This window comes from Arachis stenosperma, chromosome 10 (genome assembly GCF_014773155.1).
Source record: "Arachis stenosperma cultivar V10309 chromosome 10, arast.V10309.gnm1.PFL2, whole genome shotgun sequence".
Lineage (NCBI taxonomy): Eukaryota > Viridiplantae > Streptophyta > Magnoliopsida > Fabales > Fabaceae > Arachis > Arachis stenosperma.
The window spans coordinates 130,867,273-130,884,977 of NC_080386.1; the positions used below are offsets into that span (position 1 = coordinate 130,867,273).

Sequence of the window (17,705 nt, forward strand, 5' to 3'; positions counted from 1 at the left end):
GTTCTGGGTTTGGCCACTATAATGGCCTCTTCAAATTTTCCTGGGCGAAATTCATTCTTTATAGCATGTAGGTGCACTTGTGGGTGGAGGTTTGGAATGTTCATTGCTACTTTGGTGAAGTGAATAACATACTCCCTTAGGCTTTCATGTTGTGCTTATTTGATAGTGTTCAGATAGTCGGAGTCGTATAGATATATGGAAGATGTAGCAAACTGATCTTCATATAACTTTGCAAGCTCCTGGAAGTGTGAAATAGAATTTGCAAGCAAAGTTGAAAACCAATCAAGTGCAGGACCGTCTAAAAAGTAGGAAAACAACGACATAAGGTAGGATCGGAAGCACCGTTTACTATTATCATGGAGCGGAATTTTTTGACGTGTTTTTTCGGATCACCCATGCCACCATAGGGAATTAGAGTTATTGGTAACGTAAAGTTCCTAGACAGTTTAAAATTCATGACATATGCTGTGAATGGTCAAACTGTGTTGTCCAATTCATCATCTTTATTGGTTTGTTGATCTTCCTCTGGTTGTTGAGTTTCAAAGACGTGCATTGGATCAGAATTTTCTTCCTTGTCATCCATTTGTTCATTGTGATCACCATTATTAGCAATCCGAGTATTGATTAATTCGGTTATTTGATTTGCTATTCTTTGATTTTTTTTTGCCATACACTAATTAGCCTGTTGTAACTCTGTTATCATCCGAATGAGTTCGGATGATGTGGGAGAAAGTTGGTCAGCCATAGATAAATCCGATAATTTTGGGACTTAAAAAGAAGGGTTTTTGTTTCTAGGCTCCACAGTAGGCGTCAATTGTTCTTGTGAAGGTTGGCTGCTGTATAGCTCGTTCGCCGGTGAATAACTGAGAGCTTTCTGTTGAGATGAGTTATACTTCAGCAGCAGGAGAACAAAGGGATAGACATATGCAAAAGGCACTTTAACGCTCAAATTAGTGAATGAATAATAAATTTTATTTATTTTAATATATCTTTAAACAATTTTTTACTTTTCTTTTATATTTGGGATGAGGTATATACGATTATATTTTTCGAATATTTTATTTAAATGAGGAATAATAGTGTTTTAAAATGTTATGATACGTTTTGATATTTAGTTATTTAATAATCTACTTATAATGTTTATAGCCAAATTATTATGTGTAACCAAGTCATAACGGTCACATATGTTAGACATTAGGATTCAGTTGAATTAGCAAGAGAAACCTAATTGAATAACTTAATTTATTATAAGATAAAAAAGTTAAAGATCTTTCCAAACATTAAAGTCTGTACTTGAGACATTATAACTTATAACATTTTATTTTGGACTGGGGCCATGGGCCAGAGATCCGACCCGACCACACAACCAGAACCCGATTCGCCCCTAACCCGATCCTGCTAGTGCCCGACCCTAAATCTAATCTCATCTTCCTCGCAATGCTCTCTGTTAGCGCTTTATGTTGCCGCTGGAAGCTCCCTTACCAGACCGCCTTGTTGCATGGATTTGACGCTTGAAGCATCCTTCCCTTTTGGTGTCCTCCGGTCCAATCTGCAATGTATCTTTCTGAGTTCTCCCGCAACCGCCGTTTTCCTCGATAGCCCGGTAATGAAGCCTCTGATGATGGGTCCGCCTTGGAGCATCCATTCGGTCTGTCTCGGCCGGAGTGATCGTCTGCCTCGAAGCAGTCCGCATAGAACTAGGCCCCTCGGCGCTCGCTCCTCGATCCAATCTCCAAGCTTCGCCAATTGGATTGCTCCTCTCTTCAGTTGGCCTATGCGATGCCATGGGTCGATGCTGCGCTCCCCCTTCAGCTTCTTGCATGTCCCGATCTTCCATGTCCACCCCCTCAGGTAGCTCCTCTTCTGTTTGATATCTTTGATGGTTGGTTGGAATCGGAACCCCTTTGGCTTGATTTTGTGCCCTTTGATTATGCTGTAGCATTGCGAACCTAGCTTCTGTTCTGATTGTGTTCCTGACAGGATTAGGAGTATTGAAAGTCCACTGGCTTCTTAGATCATTCTTCACTGCCATAGCTGCCAGTTGGTGAGCTACTATGTTGCCTTCCCTTGGAGTCCAGGTAGCTCCCACATTTGGCGCCTCTTCCAGCATCTGCAGAATGTCTCTTAGGATTGCGTCTGCTTCCGCCATAGGCATTCTAGCTTTAATGGCTTGAACCAGAGGTAAACAATCTGTCTCAATTATACAGTTTTCTATTTGTAAATTCTTTATGAGAATGAGAGCTTCTCTATATGCCTGAGCTTCTGCTGCTAGTGCTGAATTTGTGGTGAATTTTGATGTTGTCCCAGTGATGATCTTTCCCTGCCAGTTCCTGATAACGACTGCTGAGGCTACCTTGCCTGTATCCCTATGGAAAGCCGCGTCCGTGTTAACCTTCAACCTATTTTGTGGCGGGGGCCTCCAGGTAATTCTCTTCCTATCACCAATCCTGTCTGTTCTTGGATTTTGGTTTGTGCTGTTTCCCTTTGTTGCATTGTGAAATTCTGCTGCTAGATGTTCTGCATTAATTATTACCTGTTCTGGATTGATTTTTGTTTGCTGGAATATGTATTGATTCCTTGCTTTCCATATACACCAACATACACACCCCAGATTACATAAAATTTTCTCCTGATCCTTTCCTGTCCAGCTTTTTATTTTCTGAACTGTTTCCATCATCCATTTTTCGAACAAGGTCACATTATAGGCTGTAGGTGCTATTTGAATGCTAGATCCGAACCAAACTGCTCTCGTCCATGGACATAAAAGTAAAGCATGTTTGACAGTTTCATTCTCATCCTGGCAAATGCTACATGAAGGCTTATCTGTACATTTACGCTTATACAAATTTATATTAATTGGCAGAATTATTTCCACTGCTTTCCATAAGAACATTTTAATCTTTTGTGGCACTGGCAATCTCCATATAGTCACCCAAACCTCCCTGAAGTTCTGACTCGACGAGGCTTTGTTGAATTTTGTCTCTTCCTTTGCATCTTTCTCCTCTTTCGCAGCACGGTAGCCTGATTTCACTGAATATTGTCCGTCGACTCTATATGCCCATATAAGATTGTCCTTCTTGTTAATCAGGCTGATGGGCGTTCTAGTAATCAAATCCGCTATGTTCCCCAGAAATAATTCCTTAATTCTGTTCTCATCCCAGCCCTCCCCCTGTTTTATTAGCTCGCTCACTTTTCTAATTTGCTCTTCTCCACTTCTCCCCATTTTACCTCTTCCTGCCACCCAATTATCCCTCTAGATATCTATCTCCGTTCCACTCCCAACGCTCCATTTACCTTTCCTTCTAAGGAAATCCCTTCCCTCCAACAAGCTTTTCCATATCCATGACGCGTTCCTTCCTTCTCCTGCTTCCCACAGGCTGTAGTTGGGATAATAAATTGCCTTAAGAGTTCTTGCCCAAATTGCTTCCTCCTCTTTTAGTAGTCTCCAAGCCTGTTTTGCTAGGTGCGTAATGTTTTGGCATTCTAAATCCTTGAACCCCAAGCCTCCATTTGTTTTACACTTAGTCAATTTTGTCCAACTTTTCCAATGAATGCTTTTTTCCTTCCCGGTTATTTGCCTACCAAAACCTGGCTATTGCTGCCTCGATTCCTCTGCAGAAGGATTTAGGGAATTTGATGACATTCATAGCAAAAGCCGGGATCGCTTGTATTACTGCTTTTATCAAAATCTCCTTTCCGGCTTGGTTTAACAGCTTCTCTTTCCATCCTTGCATCTTGTCAAGTATTTTCTCCTTTATCCACTCCAGTGCCCTATTCTTGGATCTTCCCCATCTCGCAGGCAACCCTAAGTATCTTCCTGGATCCTCCCACGCCGCCATTCCGGTGATCTCTTCTATGTTCACCCTCCTCTGTATAGATACTTGGCTTCCAAAAATCAGCCCGGATTTCTCTGTGTTGATTCTTTGACCTGATGCCTCCGTGTATTTGTTTAAAATCTGAATGAGTTGATACATCTCCTCCTCTTCCGCACCTGCAAAAATTATGCAATCATCAGCGAATAACAAATGAGTAATTACCGGTGCTGATGGGGCTAATTTTATTCCAGAAATAAGCTTATCCCTCTTCGCCTTTTCCATGAGATTAGTGAAGCTTTCAGCTGCCAAGATAAAGAGGTAGGGTGATAAGGGATCTCCCCTGTCTAAGACCTCTTTGCGGGGTGATCTTATTAGATAGCTTCCCATTTATTTTAAATCTATAAGTGGCGCTTTTTACGCAACTCATAACCAGCCTCACCCATTCATTACTGAAACCCAATTCTTCCATGACCTTCTGCAGAAATTTCCATTCCAATCTATCATAGGCCTTATTCATGTCCAATTTCATGGCTAGGTCTTTGCTTCCCGAATTTCCTTTTTTTGTTTAACATATGGAACGCTTCCTGCACTATAACTATATTGTCTTGTATGAGTCTTCCTTTGACAAAGGCACTCTGAACTGGAGATATGATTTGATCAAGCACTTTCCTTAATCTCCCCACCAAGACCCTTGTTACAATCTTATATGCAAAATTGCAGCAACTTATTGGTCTGAGCTGATTGAGACTTTCCGGTTGACTGACTTTGGGTACCAAAACAACAGTAGTTTCCCCTAAGTCCCCAGGAATGAAACCTTCTTCAAAAATTTGCTTCACTACTCCACAAACTTCTTTGTTCAGGATCTCCCAGTGTTGTTGGAAAAATAACCCATTCAAACCATCTAGCCCCGGAGCCTTCAACCCTCTCATACTAAAAACTGCCTCCCTTATTTCCTCATCATTAACTTTTGCCATCAGTTCCTCATTCATCTCTCTGGTAACTCTCCTTGGTATGTCCCTTATGCAGTCTTCTAGATTTCTGTTCCCTTCGGAGGTAAACAACTTAGTATAATACCTTTCCACTAACCTCATTATGTCTTCCTCTCCTTGTATCCACTGCCCAATTTCATCTCTCACTTTGTCAATTCTATTCCTAATTCTTCTCTGAATGGTTGTTGCATGATAGAATGCTGTGTTTTTGTCACCCCCCCCCATTTTAGCCATTTCAACCTAGATCTTTGCCCCCAATATTTTTCCTCTTGTTTCCAAAGTTCTGATATTTGGTTCTTTAATTCCCTCTCTCTTGTCTGATCTCTTTCCGTCAAATCAGCCTCTTGGATATGATGTAGCTCTGATCTCTTTCTTTCTAATTCTTTATCTGCTCTCTTGAACTTCCGTCTGCTCCATTCCATCAGCTCCCTTATGCATCTGTTTCTCTTCCTTATGAATTGGCCCCAACAATTTCTGTTTCCCTCGTTCTGTTGCCAACTCTTCATGATCACCTCTTTGCACTCCTCATGCTCAGCCCAAAACGCCTTAAACTTAAATTCTTTTTTTATCCGCCCTCTTGGTTGAATATCCAATATAAGCGCACAATGATCTGAACTTATAGCCGGAGCTGCTTTTAGACTAGCGTTCTGGTATATCTGCAACCATTTCCAGTTCATTAACACCCTATATAGTCTTTCCCTAGTGATGAAATTGTTTCTAGGATTACTAAACCAGGTGTATTTACTTCCTTTAAGGTCAACATCCATCAAGCCATTCTCATTTACAAACCTTCTAAATGTTTCTAAGCAGATTTTTGGTTGTGGAAGAAGACCTACCTTTTCTTCTTGACTTAGTATATCATTGAAGTCCCCCAAATAAGCTTGAGGTTCCTCCTTGCTTATATTACTTACCGTAAGCTCCTGCCATAGCTTCCTCCGCTTTTGAAAAATAGGATTTCCATACACAAAAATACCCTGCCAATTCAGATCATTATTAATGTTAATATTTGCTTTAATATAGTTACACACACATTCATAAACATTAACATTAACATTAGATTTCCATAGGAGACATAGTCCACCGGACAAGCCCCGGGGTTCTACGCAAAACATATAACAAAATTCAACTTCCTTCTTATCCTATTCATTCTATCCTTACTGGCCCTAGTTTCCATGAGAATACTATGAGCGGCTTGTCTTTTTTACAAAGATTGTATAACTCAGAGATTGTCGGGGCAGCCGCAATTCCCCGACAATTCCAGCTGATTATACTCATCTCAGCCATTTTTGTCATTCCTTGAAAAATTCAGTGTCCTGTATTGCTAGTTGATACTCCCCTGAGTCCTGAGAAGTATTGCTGTTCTTCAGTTTCTTGGGCTCCTTCTCCTCATACTCCACCCTCCATTCCTTGTCTGTTAGCAAAGGCACCTGTATAAGTTATCTTTTCCTTTTTAGATTCAGTTTCATTTCCAGCTTCTTAGCTAGCTTTGTTTCCCAATCTTCCTCTATCTCTGTTTCTTCCTCTTGATCTTCATCACTTGCTAACTCGACATAGTAGATATTCTCCCCCAAGTGAGCATGTGACCCTCGAATCATGAACTCTTTCTGCCTATCCTTTGACGGTTTCTTTTGTTTGTCCTCCTCCCTTCCATTCTTTAGCAAGGCTTGATCTGAAGGTTTATTTTGTTTGTCCTCTTCCCTTTCACTCATCTGCAAGGTTGGATTTTCGTTCCCTTCCATTCTACCATCACACACTTGTTTACCCTTATGTCTTGCTAACATTAGTCTTTTTAATTCCTGGCCTATGGTCTCTTTTCCTTTTTTGTTCTCCAGGCCCAACCTCTCCTTCGCAATGCTGTAGCTATTCACTTCCCCTTCCTCTGTTATATATTGCTTCAGCCCATTACCTTCCACATTCTCTTCATGTAACATATTTGCCCCTGTGTTGGCCCCATTCTCCTTTGTTGGGCCCTTCCTTCCTAACCCCTGCTCTCCAAATATTTTTCCTCCCTTCTGGGCCTTATTGTTAATGGCCCGTTCATTTTTTCTCTCCCTTATCTCCTCAACGAGGCTTTTCAATTTATAGGCTGCTCCTAGGGTAATCTGCGTATTCCTAACTCCCTGAAAATCAGGGATTTCTGGTACTTTCTCTACTTGCTCTTCTGCCTCAGCCATCTCTTCTTCTCTCCCAGTTTGGTTTTCCCAGACACTCTCCTCCTTGATTTTTTGCTGCAATGCCTGTTCATCCCTTATCCTGCTCTCCTCTGAGCTTTGCTTTTCCCCACTCTCCCTTCCCCGATTCTGTTGCTCACGCGCCAATTCCTCTCCCTCCTCACTCCACCTTTGTTGTTTTGAGCTTTCTCCTCCCACTGTTGACCCTGGTTGGCCATGCCCTGCTCCCAGACCTGGTGCATACCTCTTCTTAGTGGGATCCCAGCATGCCATGGCAGTTGGGTTCTTACATGTCTTCTTCTCATGCCCAAGAATTCCGCAATTGAAACAGTAGCTATCCGGCAACCTTTCATACCTGAAGAAGACCCACAAAGGAGGCAGCTCCTCCCTGTCTAACCAAAAGCCTGTGGGTAGAGCCTTGGTAATGTCGATGCTGACCCTGATTCTCAAATATGATCTCCTCAGAATGCCATCCGTTTTTGGGTCTTCCACCTCTGCTAACACTCCCAACATTTCTCCTATGCGCGCTCCTGTTTCTTTATCCATGAAGTCGAGCGGGATGCCGTGGATTTGAATCTAAAATTCCATGAAGTCATGATCTACCTCGAACACAGATTCACCCTCTCTCCATAGTCTAAGGTTGATCATATTTCCTCTAACATTCCATGGCTCGTCCTGCATGATTTGTAGCCCTTTCTTTCTATCTTTGAAACTGAACAACATCTTCTTCGAACCAATATCAGTAACTGCAACCCCCTGTGGGTTTCCCCACATTCCCAGTAAGGCATTCTTGCATGTTTTGAAACTTATCTCCTTGTTACTTATTATCTTGCCCACTACATTTAGGCAATCTTTCTTGTATCCCAGCTCTCCAGGTTTATTAAGCTTGATTACTTTTCCTTCAATGCTGCTCATGCTGTGAGTTGCTCAATATATGTTGTTGTGTTTCACAGGTCTTTTCGCTGTTTAAGCGCTCCGGTTGGTAAAGTATAGTGGATATTAGGAGGTTTGTTGTGGTAATTGAAGCTGGTTGAAAACTCCCTTTTGGAGAAGAACCTGCAGTTCTTGGACGACTCTCCTATTGAGAGAGAAAAGCTCCCTTTTGGAACTGGCAGTAGCTCAAGTGTTAAGTTCGTAAACTCTCTAACTACTTGCATAACTTATAACATTGTCTTGACATCCTATGAAAAATGTACTCCGAATCTTATCTATGTTTTTAATCGCGTGGGCTGTCCCACTAGGGCTAGCAGCAACAATAATGTCATCGAACCCAATGGTCACTTCACCATAACGTTTATGAGGAACTTTGCTATTCTCCAACTACAAAACCATTACAAATTACAAGTCAGTCAAGTCATAAAGAAGAAACAACAATGTTATCCCATAAAAAAAAGAAAAAAAAAACAACAATGATAACAACAATAAACTCGGTGTTAACTATATAAGATCAAACGAAATCATTACATGTTATCTTATCATATCTATAGTAAAATTGTTTACACATAAATTTTATTTGATCATCTCATGTAAGATTTTTTTGGATATTCCTCTTTTATTAACCACCAAATGATAAACTCATAAAAGTTAAATTGATTTGATCGACGGCTAAATTCAATTTTAAAACATTGCTTAAATATATTATTAATTGTGAAGTGTTAGCTGAAATGTTTATATCTTAAGAGAAATGAGTTTTTACTAGTATTGCTATTTTTAGTAAACTCCATCTCATGTTTTAGTTATATTTCATACGGTATGAAATAATATAACATTTCTTCGGTTATTGAAAGTTTGAGACCACAAGACCCGTATGTTTTTAATTCAAAGGATTACACGGTATATAAAATGTAAAATACAATTCAATTAATAGAATATTTTTTAAACATTTCATTTGTATAGATGCAATTGAATTTATACATAGTTAACAAACTAGATGATGTATGATATGTGAACTATTATAATGGATATGAAATGAGATAGGGTGAGTAGGGTCGGGTTAGTTTGGATTTATGTTCGATCCAAATCAAACTGATTAAGAACGAATTGGTTCGGTTTGGTAATGGGTATTCGATGAAACAGAAATTTATAAAAAAAATAAAATTTTTATCTTAAAAATTCTGTAACTACAATAAACATGTAAAATCAATAGAAATAATCCAAATATGTTAATCACAAAATATATTAAAAATTAAACACATTAAAATCCAAGCATATTAAACACTAAATACATTAAAATCTAAACATGTTAAATACCAAACATATTAAAGACTAAATACAAAGTACAATAAAAAAAAAACTCAAAATCATTATATATATATATATATATATTTTTTTTTAAATTTTTATTTTTTTATTTAACTAATACATGGTCAGATCTACGAATTGGTTCGGGTTTTACACCCCCAAAAGCCATAATCATTACCCGAACAGCCGAACTAATTATTAGAGAGAGTCATTGGTTTGATTCGAGTTGGACCCGATAACCCATTAATTTCAGAATCAATTTAATTGGTTCGGTTCGGATTCGGACAGATAATCTAATACCCACTACCCTTAAAATGAGGAGTAATAGAACATAGGTGTAATTTATATAAACTTAATTTCAAATACATATTTATGATGTATGGCAGAACAAATATATATAGTACTCAAAATTAATGGAGAAACTTACCCTATATCTTGTCATAGCACCCCAAATAACAAGTGTCTCGTTACAATCATGGTGTCTATGATTTCCTCTTAACTTTCCGGGTCGGATTTCTCCTGCATGAATTGAAGCAGAAGTGATAGCTCCACCTAAAAAGTTAGAGAAAGTATAGAGAAATAAATTTTAGTGAGTTAATATCAGTCCATTCTAATTTTTAAGTTTATAATTTAGAATTTAGTGTTAAAAATTTATAATTTATGGTCTAAATTTTAGGATAAAAATAATTTTGAAAATTAGCTAATATAAACTAAAAAACGATAATTACCTAATATTACTCGAAAAATTATATTTCTATTTTAAGTGTACGTTTGATTATCCTAGTACTTGATTATTTAGTTGAAAAAATATATAAATTAATCTATATAAAAATACAAATATACATAAATATATGATGACTAATTTAATAATTAACTTTTTTACATATATTACTTTCAAATAACAATAGATAAAAAGATTTAGGAAAAATTAGAGACCTGAAATACCAGAAGAAGAGGCAAGAGACAATGGATCAAGGAGCCAACCACGGTCATCTTTCAGAATCTTGGAAGGAATTCCAGATCGAAATCTGAGCAAGTTGGCGTTAATATCATCTATGGCACTCCAATGCCGGGAAGAGGAAGAAGCTTTGGAAGCAGTGTGGAAATGGAGGGAGATCCAGGTGAGGAAGAGGAATATGGTGAGAACAAATGGAAGAGAGAGAGGTCTTTGGAGGAACTGAAGCATAGATGCTCTCTTGTGGTAATGCTATTTTATTTGTTTTGAAATGTACATCATTAAATCATATTCACTTTCTTATAACTCAATTATGGATTACTAAATTTACTTCTTTTTATAAATTAGTGCATTTATATATGTTTGTGTAATTTTGTAATTTTAGTTTTGAGTTAAGATCCAGAGTAATAATTGAGATTGACCATATTTATTAAAAGGAAAAGTATAGGTAGACAATAAAAAAACTAAATAATGTGAACAATGAATATATCGGATGTTCATTTCACTAGGTGTACGGATAGTTACTCTAATATTAAGATTTAAGTGAGTAATTTTAAGATGTAATGTGTTTTGATTTGATTGGTAGTTGTTCATATTGTTCAAGAAAATTATTGGTTACCTAACATTGTCCTTTTCAAAATTAGATAATTTAGTATGTGAAATTATGAGACTAATGCTAGATTGATTATATAAATGCTATTTTCTATGGTAATATAAATGTGTTGTAAGATATATATATATTTTTTTGTTGTTGCATGAAAAACATGGTAACTTTATATGAAATCTAAAAATTTATGTGTTATTTATTCACTATAACACTACTTTGGGTTTTCTTTTAATATATTGTAATAGATAGATAGATATAAAAAAAGAGATGCAAGTAGTGTTTACAGTAAGTAAATAATATGTTTACACAGTTGGTTGATGCCTTGGTAATATATTCTTATTTTTAATTGCTTCTCTTATTTGATGGTTTGAAATGGAAACTTTCAGCTTTTATTGATTCTCAAAGATTTTATTACTATTTACCTGTTCACTTATCATAAAGTGGGATAAACATAGTTGTTGCTGCATTATCGACTAATTTTTGTTATTTTTCTAACAAAACATGCAATTCTTAATCAATAATGTATAAGAAAATACAGAAAAAAAAAAATCGTAGACCATAGGTTTAAGGGGCAAAACAATTAATCTCATTCCTCCAATATATAAACTCCAAGCAAGGTAATTCAACCATATTTATAGCACGTTATACATGTAAAGAAATTTTTTAAAATCCCAAAACAAAATACATGCATGCAAAAGAATGTACCAGCATAAATCTTGCAAGAAGGAAAAATAATGGCAGAGATTAGAGTGGCTATTGATGAATTAAACCCCAATAATAAGGAGCTACTGTCAACTAATGGAGAAGGTTAGTGAATGCAAGAGGACAGATGATGGCATTCTTCAAGATTGTCTTCATCATCATCTTAATTCATTCCCTTTTCATTCTTTAACCATTTAAATATTCTGAATTCCCTATACTTTTCATTTGTGAATTTTTGGCACTCTTATTTCACTACAAATATAACCTTCCAGACCATGACCATGAAAGTCTAAATCTTCAAAAGCAGAAAAACAAACAAGGTATTAATTTACAATGCAATGGTTATGTGACACAGTGACAGCATATGTTGACTTGATTTCTCTTGATAAGATTTTGAATTAGTCCAATAGTTCATAGCCACCAATCAATATCCCATTAACTAAAGCAAAACTAAATTTATCTGCTAAACTTTAGTTCATGCGCCTGAAATTTATTATCAGATGGTTTGGAAGAATTTTAGAGTGTAACATATACATGAACCCAAATTCAAAAGGTAAATATGATAATGATCAATAAGAAGGACAATAATCAATATTTTTTTTTGGTGACTGGACAATAATCAATATGAAAATGATCAACATTATGATGGCAGTGAAGGTGGACTTCCGGTATTCTTCTGGTGCTTCCTTGCAAACTGGAATGGCTGGACCCACCGCAGACATACGAATTGGCTCTTGCCACGTGGCTCTCTATGTCATTGAGTTGCTTACCATGTGATTGGACCAAAACAGCCATGTCGAAGAACACTTTATGAAGCTCATTGAGGCTGCTCTGTTGCTCCGTTGCTTTGTGCAAGAAAGTTTCAACCACCACATACAAATTTTCATATTTTGAGTAATCAAAGTTATTCTAACATTATAAAGTAGATATTCCTTCTCATGTAATATACAAATTTTTCATGAAATGATTTTTTTTTTTTTAAAAAATGGAAAGAAAACTCGTTAGTTCAGGCATCCTTACCACTTTAGTCATGAAGGTTTCTCCTCTGTTGCAGTTATTATCATTGTATTGTTTCTGAGAATTCCTGTGAGTATTAGAATGATTGAATATTATTGATGCATCAAAAGCAAAATCATAACTGCACAAGTTATCTCCTGTTTGCTTCCATGGAAAAGCTGTATGAATAATACAAGACATTAATAACAATGAAGAATAACAATAATGAGATAGAAAGAATTACCTGTTGAAGTGTTGGATTACCAAATCCATCTCCAATCAACTTGAATGGCGGGGATGTGGGAAATTTTGGGCCAAACCTGCGGGTCCTTCATCTCACACCGTTTACCCAAAGGGCTTCCATCGATGATGAGTCGTAACAGAGAGGCAGGCAGCTTTTCTCCGTCAATGTTCTCCAAATTGAAACAATAATAAATACATAATTCTTGCAGGGAGGTGAGGTGGGCAAGTCCCTTGCATTCCAACATCTCCACACTTTTGATGCTGCTCAGGGAGAGAGACTCAAGGGTGGCAGGCAACCAACCTTCCTTTGGGAGACACTTCACACTCTCATTTTCACCTTCAATACAAAGATGAGTAAGCCCATCAAACTGCGATGCTACACAGCTGAGTTGTTTCTCGCAGTAGCTGATGCTAAGAGATCTCAAGCTACGCTGTGGATCCCCTGTAGCACACAATTCAATCTCTGGGCAACCAAGTAATCTGAGATCTTCTAGCTGAGGTGATGCCATCCATAGCGTCTGCAGGGATTTCAAACTCCCACAATTCTTTATCTCTAGAGAACGGAGAGATGAAAGAGAGCGTGACACCACGAGAGACTCCATCTTTTCACAGTCGCTGATTTCAACACGCACAAGATTTGGAAAGGAATCCAGCGAGAAGGATGTAACCGAATCACAGCTGTTATGTATCATTAGTTTATGCAATGAGTGGTGTTGGCCTTCCATTTGGAATTCTAATTTGTTGCAATTCGATATCGTCAGATCTTGTAGTGCTGCAGGAATACTACTGACTGGAAACAATACGCGGGATGAACAGCCTGAGACGGATAAAAATCGGAGGCAAGTGAGTTGGGTGTGCGCAATGGCCTCCATCACCGACTCCACTTGATGCTTTCCTTTAATTGAAAGCTCATGCAGCAAAGGAGGTAGCTCCCCAATTCTCACTTCTTTGCTTCCTTCTATGCATAAAGAGGTAATGGCAGGAGATCTTGGAACACAACAACTGAGCTGCTCGCAATTCAGAATAGTAAGATCTTCCAAAGATGGTAGTTGATTTGGCAAATCTCCTCTCAACACGGGACAATTCCATATGATAAGCTTCCTAAGTCGAGGAAATGCATTGAACTCCAACGAACGCCATTCCTCCCAGCAAGGCATTGACTCAAATGTAAGAGTTTCAAGCATTGGAAATGGAGTCCCCAGACAAGATTCATCATTTCGGTAAAACTCAGCACCCACAATAGCAAGCCTTTCAAACTTTGAAATGTGCAGGTGCTTCAAAGAGGGCAACTGTCCAAGTGAAGGAAGCATACAACAATTCTTGACATAACCCGTTAAAAAAACGCCCAGTGTTATTCGGGTGATGTTGTGGTAAGAACAATGTCCCACCCAATCTGGAAATGTTGTACCCCTGTAACCACCAATACGTAGATGTTTCAAATTACTATGAGGTCGTAACTTTTCAAGTATATCTCTTTCAATTTGGGAATCAACTGTATTCTCATATTCATCTAGCGACCAGTTCAAGAACAAAGATTCAATGCCATCCTTATCAAACATTCTTGCTTCCAATGCTTCGCTGCTATTGACCACATTCTCCAATTTGTCAATGAAAATTGTTTGGTGTAGATTTGCAAGTGCTCCCAATTCATTAATCTTGTTCCCTTCACGCTTCCCAACAACATAGCTGCTTAAAACCTGCAAACTTGTCAATTTGCTCATGCCTTCCGGCATCTCATGCAAACGAGTCCCACTAATATCAAGGTAACGCAAATTTGTAAGATATTTCATGCCAACAGGAAGGGCTTTTAGTTTCCAACATTGAACCAGCTTCAATGTCTGTAAATTGTACAAGTTGCAAACTGTATCGGGCAATGTCCTGATGGCAGTCCGAGACAAATCCAAGTAACGCAAATGAATCAACTCGCCTATTGAATCAGGCAATGACTCAAGATGAAAGCAATTGAACGACAAAGCCCTCAGGTACTTCAACTTTGACAACAAGATACAAGCTGCATTTTCCATGTTAAATGGAATCTCTGAATCCAAATTGAGTCCAAGAAATGTCCTTGTGTGTTTTACTCGGTCACAAACTCCCAAAAGTTTTGAGATTGGATAATTACCTTTGGCATTATGTGACAAACGGCGAGTTTTAATATCAAGCTCAACTGCATTCTCAAGCTCTTCAGCTCTGAAATAGAATTCTCCAGCAAATATCATTGCCAAATCATGCACCAGATCATGCATCACAAATATGTTTTCAAGAGTACTATGAGGTTGGAAAAATGATCTCGCAACTAATTCATCAAAATATTCCTCACCAACTTCTTCTGGAGTCTTTTTTCCTGCTGATTGCAAAAAATTCTCTGCCATCCATAGCAATATCAATTCCTCTTTGCTAAATTCATGGTCTTTGGGATACAAAGAACAATAAACAAAGCACTCCTTTAAATAAGAAGGAAGATAGTAATAACTGATTCTTAATGCAGGAAGAACCTTTATCTTATCATCGGAGAGTTCCCAGATCTCACTCTTCAATAAATGATTCCAATACTTGATATCAGAATTTCCACGCAATAAGCCTCCAAGGGCTTGAGCTGCCAAGGGCAATCCATCACACTTCTTTACGAGATCTCTACCAACCTTTTTCAACGTTGAATTCTCCATAGAACCAGTTGAGAGACGTGCATGTTTTGAAAACACCAACCAACAATCTTCCTCGGACAATAAGCTCAGTTCATAAGGTGAAACAGTTTGCACCACAGAAGCCACTCTTTTACTTCTAGTAGTTATGAGAATTTTACTTCCCTTAACCCCTTTTCGAAAAGGTTTTAGAAGTTTATCCCAATCTTCATAACTTTCACTCCATACATCGTCCAAGACAACAAAGAACTTCTTCCTTGACAAGTTTTCTTTTAAATCATGCTGAAGCAAATTCAAATCTGTCAAGCTGCAAAAACTTTTAGTTATTGCCTCGATTATAGTCTTGGTGACCTTGAAAACATCAAAATCTTCTGACACACAAATCGAAGCTTGAAAATCAAAATTCTCCTTCACTTTGTCATCCTGGTAAACCAATTGGGCTAAAGTAGTCTTTCCTATCCCACCCATGCCCACAATGGGAATCACAGATACATCACTATGACCACCAGTATCATCACCATCATCATGCAACAACAGTTTTACTATGGCCTCCTTGTCTTCTTCCCTGCCACATACATCAGATGTTTCAACTAGAGATGTAGTGATCCTCCATGACATGTTCTCCTTAGGAATCTCTCTGAGACCAAGGGTGTCTTTTTGAATTACAAGAGACTCTATCCTATCAATGACTTCCTCCATCCTGTTTGCTACATCCCTATCTTGCAAATTGAGAAAACGAGAGAGGAAGGTACCTGGATCCTTCTGAGTGGCAGCTTTGGTGAAGACTTCATCGAGCAAGTCATCAGCAACATACATGGCATCTTTGAGACTATCAAGCCAGTTCTTGACAGCTCTCTCCTTGATCTGCTTCTGCTCAGCATCGATGAGAAAGGCTTGAACAGCATAAAGATTAGTCTTCAACCTTTCAATCAGGTTCTGAGTAAGCTTCTTCCCTTTGATCCAGTTAACAACTTCAGGGGAGGACATCCTGTCAAAAACAACACTAAGAACGGAAGACAAAACAGCTTCTGCAGCCATGTTTCTGAAGAGAAGTGATCAGATCTGAAGCAACAAATGGTAAGCAAGGGGTTGACTGGTGGTTGACTGGTTGTAGTAGTATGTGGTAGTGCCTTAACTGTGATCTGTGTTGAGTAGTTAAAGAAATGTGTTAGGTTATACTTTTCTATTTTTGTAATAAAAAATGACTTCATGCTCTTATTGGTCTTCGAGGGATTCTTCACATGACATCCTGTATAGTTTTGATGTATTCACATGTCATATTAATTTTTGGGTTAACTACCAAAAACACCTCCGAATTATTCAAACGCTGACAAAAATGCACCCAAATTTTACTATCGATAAAAATACCTTTAAATAATTTAAAAATACAACAAAAATATCCAACAGTAAATATATATTTTTAAAAAATACCTTAGAGATTGAATTTTGACTCAATTTTTTGCAAGCATGATTAGAAAAATGAGATATTATTATTTTTAAAATTTGGTAATTTTTTGCTGAATATATATTTTTTTTGTGAGTTTTTAAAAGTATTATTGGTTATTAACAAAAAAATTACAAAAAAATTATATACTTAACAAAAAATCACCAAATTTTAAAGATAATAATATCTTATTTTTCTAATCATGCTTCCAAAAAATCGCATCAAAATTCAATCTCTAATGTATTTTTTGAGAAATACATATTTAATGTTAGATAATCTTGCAAAAAAACTAACATTAAATATGTATTTCTCAAAAAATACATTAGAAATTGAATTTTGATGCTATTTTTTGCAAGCATGATTAGAAAAATGAGATATTATTATTCTTAAAATTTGGTGATTTTTTGTTAAGTATATATTTTTTTGTGATTTTTTAAAAGTATTATTAGTTGTTAACAAAAAAATTATAAAAAAATAATATACTTAATAAAAAATCACCAAATTTTAAGAATAATAATATCTCAATTTTATAATTATTCTTACAAAAAATTGCATCAAAATTCAATCTCTAAGGCATTTTTTGAAAATATATATTTACTGTTGGGTATTTTTGTTGTGTTTTTAAATTATTTAAAGATATTTTTGTCGATAGTAAAATTCGGGTGTATTTTTGTCGGCGTTTAAATAATTCGGGGATGTTTTTGGTGGTTAACCCTTAATTTTTTGTAAAAAAGATTAATTTGTTTTAAAATAATATTCTTTAATAAAATTTATTTGTCTAATATGTATATTAAATATTTTATTATAAGTATTAGAAAAAACAAAATATCTCGTGAAAATAATTTTAAAAGACTTTTAAAATAATAAAAATTTATTAGTATTTCAAGTATCTTTTATTTG

General features: G+C 36.9%; 2 protein-coding genes across 3 annotated transcripts; both read right to left on the reverse strand.

The window, feature by feature from the left end:
- Positions 1 to 1,261: 1,261 nt before the first annotated feature.
- On the reverse strand, positions 1,262 to 10,402 carry LOC130954142 (uncharacterized). Its single transcript, XM_057880879.1, has 4 exons — positions 10,153 to 10,402; positions 9,644 to 9,768; positions 8,146 to 8,295; positions 1,262 to 1,318 (listed from the first exon to the last, which is right to left on the reverse strand). The coding sequence occupies exons 1-4, from the start codon at positions 10,400 to 10,402 to the stop codon at positions 1,262 to 1,264; spliced, it is 582 nt and encodes a 193-aa protein (XP_057736862.1).
- A 1,443-nt stretch (positions 10,403 to 11,845) lies between these two features.
- On the reverse strand, positions 11,846 to 16,505 carry LOC130954135 (putative disease resistance RPP13-like protein 1). Of its 2 annotated transcripts, none has more exons than XM_057880871.1 (3): positions 12,721 to 16,505; positions 12,501 to 12,564; positions 11,846 to 12,325 (listed from the first exon to the last, which is right to left on the reverse strand). In XM_057880871.1, exon 1 carries the CDS (start codon positions 16,397 to 16,399, stop codon positions 12,737 to 12,739), a length of 3,663 nt encoding a protein of 1,220 aa, XP_057736854.1. In that variant the 5' UTR covers positions 16,400 to 16,505; the 3' UTR covers positions 11,846 to 12,325; positions 12,501 to 12,564; positions 12,721 to 12,736. The 2 variants fall into 2 exon arrangements, with proteins under 2 accessions (XP_057736854.1, XP_057736855.1); XM_057880872.1 differs by having other exon boundaries at positions 12,501 to 12,655.
- Positions 16,506 to 17,705: the final 1,200 nt, after the last annotated feature.

Excerpts from the sequence above, each read along its gene's own strand:
- LOC130954142 (XM_057880879.1), bottom strand. The coding sequence starts at position 10,402 with ATGCTTCAGTTCCTCCAAAGACCTCTCTCTCTTCCATTTGTTCTCACC. Across the intron at positions 9,769-10,152 it reads CTCTTCTTCTGGTATTTCAG|GTGGAGCTATCACTTCTGCT; the intron begins GTCTCTAATTTT and ends CTAACTTTTTAG. Across the intron at positions 1,319-8,145 it reads TTTTCATAGGATGTCAAGAC|AATGTTATAAGTTATAATGT; the intron begins AATGTTATAAGT and ends AGTCCAAAATAA.
- LOC130954135 (XM_057880871.1), bottom strand. The coding sequence starts at position 16,399 with ATGGCTGCAGAAGCTGTTTTGTCTTCCGTTCTTAGTGTTGTTTTTGAC.